This window comes from Diachasma alloeum, unplaced genomic scaffold (genome assembly GCF_001412515.2).
Source record: "Diachasma alloeum isolate Michigan unplaced genomic scaffold, Dall2.0 Dall_scaffold_00291, whole genome shotgun sequence".
Taxonomy (NCBI): Eukaryota; Metazoa; Arthropoda; class Insecta; order Hymenoptera; family Braconidae; genus Diachasma; species Diachasma alloeum.
In genome coordinates, this window is record NW_021680430.1 from 1297844 (window position 1) to 1302530 (window position 4687).

A 4687-nucleotide genomic window follows, 5' to 3' on the forward strand; every position below is an offset into this window, starting at 1 on the left:
CCCCCCGCCCCCCCCGAACAACATCTATGTGACAAAAGTGCATGGGGGCCGCATCCACATGGCGCTGGATTGAATAGCGCTAATAGTGGGAGGGGACGAGATTTTCCCGCATACGCGATGCTCCTATCGAGGGTGTATCGATGCATTCGTGCTCGTTCAGCAGGCGAAGGGCAGCTGATAGCACCCCCGACCGAGAGACCTGGCCAGGGGGAATTCTCAGTGACCCTTCCCCCTCCACGGCGCGGCCGCCGCTTCGTCCTTGTCGGGGTGAGCAATAAACGGTGAAAGTCTGAGGGACCCATTGGCACGCGCAACCCCCGTAGTTCCCCAATACAGTGCCCCCCCTCGAGGGTCCAACGAAAATCGTCAACCCGAGGTACACAAATCATTTCGCCTCCATTGTGCCCCCTCGGTACTCGGGCTCCGTTCAAGCCTGGGTACAGCAAGCTCTTGCAGAACGCCACCGGCGTGCGACCGGTCATCACCGATTGCCAACCACCCGAAGGGCAAAATAACATCCAGTGAATTGTGTTTATCAAGTGACTAGTGCAAGTGAGTGCCTCCAAAGCCCCAAAATGACGAGTTCGGCTTACTATCCAAACAGTGATTACTGGCCTTATCACCCAGTCAGTGACATCCGGCTGGAGCAGTCCCTGTACGCGTCATCAACGTGTCACCAGATGTCCCAGCCCCATCATCCCCCGAGTTACCCAAGTGACAGTGCCCCATCTAATCCCCCGGCGCCGAGTCTTCTGGAGACAATCCTTCGTCACGGAAAGGAGGCTGTCAGCGCCAGTTACCCCAGACGCAGCCCAGGGCTGTCATCTCAATCGCCTCCAGCAAGTCTCCTGGAGTCCCTCCTGCAGAAGCCCGGGGATGCCATCAGCGAGAGCTACTCGACTCCTCCAGGCAACCCGAGTCCTGGCCAACCCACATCCTCCCAAATGCCTTGTCACACCCCCCCGTACACCCCGTCGTCCTCTTCCGACCGGAATTCGCCGATGACTGGTCTGATCATTGACTCCTCGCAGGAGAGGTATCCGACATCCGGACCTGAATATTCCGGGATCAACTACCCGTATCTAGCTTACGCTGCCCAGAGAAGCCTCCCCTGTCCGGCCACCACATCGCCCACCTACGATGCGCATCCTGGCTACACACCATATCCTAGCAATAACAATAATGGAAAAGCAAGTCCAACAGGATCATGCGACTACGACGATCAACCGAAGACAGGCGACTACGCCTGGATGAGGTCAACCTACACCTCCGGTGAGTCAGTATTCTCGGAAAGCATTCTTCAGTTGTGTTTAAGTATCTGTAATCATTAGTTAATCGTCACGATGGGATCGCGATAATTGATGATCCCGGGATTTCCATCACTCTTCATCACGTGTTGATAAATAAAAAGCGGAAAGATTCCTCGGAGGAGGTGGAGATACATTTGCCTTCAGCATTCCGGCGTTGTCGTATTAACGAGTCATTTGTTTTCAGCAGACGTCAATGGAGTGGGACAGAAGCGGACGAGGCAAACGTACAGCCGTCAGCAGACATTTGAGCTGGAGAAGGAGTTTCACTACAGCAAGTATTTGACGAGGAAGAGGAGGGTTGAGATAGCGGGGAGTCTGCAGCTGACAGAGAGGCAGATCAAAATTTGGTTTCAGAACAGGAGGATGAAGGCCAAGAAGGACGGCAAGCTGGGGGGATTTGGGCTGGATGGTCTGGATGACGTCTCTCCGAATTCTGGACCTTCGGTGGACGCCATGCTGATGACGTCTTCCAGTGCGATGGGACATGCGACGGGGGCGGGGAATCCTCTGGAGCAATCCGGTAGTCTTCAGCAGCAACAGCAGCAGTTGCACGCGGCTTATCTGAGCTATCAGCAGCATCAGGGACATCTGTATTCTAATCAAGAGTACGGACATCAGATGCACCCGTATGGACTTCAGGGGAAGGTGAACCTTGGCACGGGATCGTGAGGGGTTCTTGCGACACTCGATGTTGCCGCGCAGCTGACCGGAGGAATCGTGATTTATTGCTGCACAGGCCAAATGGCCTGCGACCCCCGACCAGGTAGAGCTGCCTTCGGCGTTTCGCAGTTAGCTTGTCAGGTTTTTATGATTTTCGGGAAGTTGGATGGGCTTCAGGGAATTCTGTATCTGATGCAAGATGTTCTGAAAATATTTTGACGCCGGAGGTTTATAGGCTTCGGGGAGATTAATGGGGGTGTTGATACTCTAGGGGAATTGAAGGCCTTGTCCGGTATCTGAATGCGTCCGAGTTGCTGAATCGCGATCGACAATTTTCGGGGGTAATTCAATGTGGACTACTTTGTCGATTCTACACTGGCAGAAACAGAACGGATACGTAATTTTTATTGAATATTTCTCTCCGTGCGCGGAGCGCGCGTTCGCTCTCGTTGAAGAAAAATTACTTGTCTCGAGAAAATATGTTTCAGATATTAGAAATTTTTTTCTCAGTGCATATGTAATTCCATATCGACAAAGTGGTCCCTTTTCGTGGGGTCGTCCGCAAAGATTGTCTCCTGAAAGTGGTAATCTGAACTTTCCAGATGATATGGGAGGTTTCAAAGATAAAAACACGGTGTCAGTTTCATAAGTTCACACACAGAAAAACCTGAACGTAAATTACGTTTTGCGGAATGTAAATTACCTTTTGATAAACGTAATCTACACTTAACGTCAATATGATGTCTGGTGGATTTTTTTCCGTCATGAAAATCGGAATTTAGGCTTTAAAAAAGAGCATTCTACGGTCAAAATAAAAACGTAATTTTCGTTTAGCAAAAAGTAAATTATGCCTAAGCAAAGCGTCTTTTAGGTTTATCAAAACGTAAATTACGTTTATCAAAAATACGAAAAAATCATCATAATCTACGAAGATATTGAGCGTAATTTACGACAGAGCGTCAGTAGAATCAGATTATAAATCGTAATTTACGACAATTATAAACGTAAATTACGTTTTCATAATTTTTTTTGTATTTTTGATAACCGTAATTTACGTTTTGATAAACGTAAAAGACGCTTTGCTTAGGCATTTCGATGGCGAAATCGTAAATTACTATTTATAATCGCTGTAATTTACGATTCCGCAATAAAAAATTACGCTCAAAATCGTCGCAAATTACGTTTATATAATCATAATTTACGGCGACTTTAACAGTAATTTACGATTTTGTAGTCGTAAATTACGTTTATGTAAACTTAATATACGTTTAGGTTTTTTTGTGTGCAGGAGGAATTCAAAGTGTGATAATAGTTGGAAGAAATGAACCATTTGGGGCGGTTAGGCACTAGGGGTAGGCAAGAGTACCGGGGGTGGGGGGAATTTTCGTTGTGCAGCTGCGCCGATTTCGTAGAGATTCAAAATGGCCGAGTGCGCCAGCCGCTCGTGGCGACGCGTTCTCGCTCATTTTTTTTGTTTTTCAATTTTTCGTATCCCGAGAATCTCTCATTTGATTTCTGTACCTGCAATACAACCGATCTAGTGATTCGTGTGTAGTGAATTTTTATTGAAGCTGTGGGGAATCACCTTACGACGCGAGGGGGAGTAGAAGTAGTGAAAGTCAGTCACAGCGTGCGCGTCAGTTTGAATCATGTGACTATGAATAATTCTACGGGAGACTCCGGAGGTGCTCTGTATATAAATTGTATTTTCACTTTCCGTAGTTGAGGGGCAGCTAGTATTTTTTGTAATTAGGAGTAGTAATTAATGAGTGGAGTACAAATTACGTTTAGGGGTAGGGGAATTGTTAAGTGTAGACGCATCAAAGATCAAAGATTTTTTATAAATTGAGTGTATTTGTTAGGGGGTTATTTGAGAGTGGAAGGATGAGTGTGGGGAGAGTAATTTTTAATAACAATTTGAATGCAGGGGAAATTAGTGTAGTTGTGGGATAGGTTTTTTGGGATTTTTGTAATTTAGGACGATAATTGGACAGTTTTTGATGGTGAGGGTTTGATGCAGAGGGGGGAGATTAAATATTTTTGGTGATATACGAGACCAATTAGCAGTTGTTCTACTGAAATTAATTCATCTTCTCGAAATTTCACTTTTATCTTTAAAAAAGTGTTGTCTGTATCTGAGGAAATTCACAATAAAAAATGTCCTTTAATGTTCTAAAATCGAATTTCAAATTGAATATCAAATTTATATTTTCGGCAATTTTGTTTTCTTCTTGATAACAAGTGACTTTCGAAGAAAACAATACATCAGTTTTTTTTAGCTGAGGAAATTAGAAAAAAAGTGTTCTCCCGGGGTCAAGGACATAATGAAAGTGAAGTCACTTTAAATAAATGAATATATCCCACGCGGATAACAATTACTTAGAAAATCGTGTCGAATTTGACTGTTTGAGAGGTAATCGTGAAGCGAAATGTGATTCAATGAATAAATACCTGTTTGTGGAGGATATTTTACGATTCGTTCGGTAAAAAATCATTCTTCGGTACAAAAAATTTTACGCCATATATTGAGCAATCATTCACGTTCGCTGGGATAATTTTTTTGTGTTCAGTAAATTTACCCGGGCCAACGGAGAAAAATTCACAACTCATCTGGCGCTTTTCCCCGAAATAGGGGGAAAATATTCTAAACATCGAGTTCGCTCCACGATCACTTTACTTGTTCAGTATTTTTGCTCTAGCAATAACCTTTGTAAATA

At 44.9% G+C, this 4687-nt stretch overlaps 1 protein-coding gene across 1 annotated transcript; it reads left to right on the forward strand.

Annotated features, from left to right (window-relative positions):
• Positions 1–575: 575 nt before the first annotated feature.
• On the forward strand, positions 576–1979 carry LOC107039060 (homeobox protein lin-39-like). The gene is made up of 2 exons (XM_015258498.1): positions 576–1272; positions 1498–1979. The coding sequence occupies exons 1-2, from the start codon at positions 576–578 to the stop codon at positions 1977–1979; spliced, it is 1179 nt and encodes a 392-aa protein (XP_015113984.1).
• Positions 1980–4687: the final 2708 nt, after the last annotated feature.

Excerpts from the sequence above, each read along its gene's own strand:
- LOC107039060 (XM_015258498.1), top strand. The coding sequence starts at position 576 with ATGACGAGTTCGGCTTACTATCCAAACAGTGATTACTGGCCTTATCAC. Across the intron at positions 1,273-1,497 it reads GAGGTCAACCTACACCTCCG|ACGTCAATGGAGTGGGACAG; the intron begins GTGAGTCAGTAT and ends TGTTTTCAGCAG.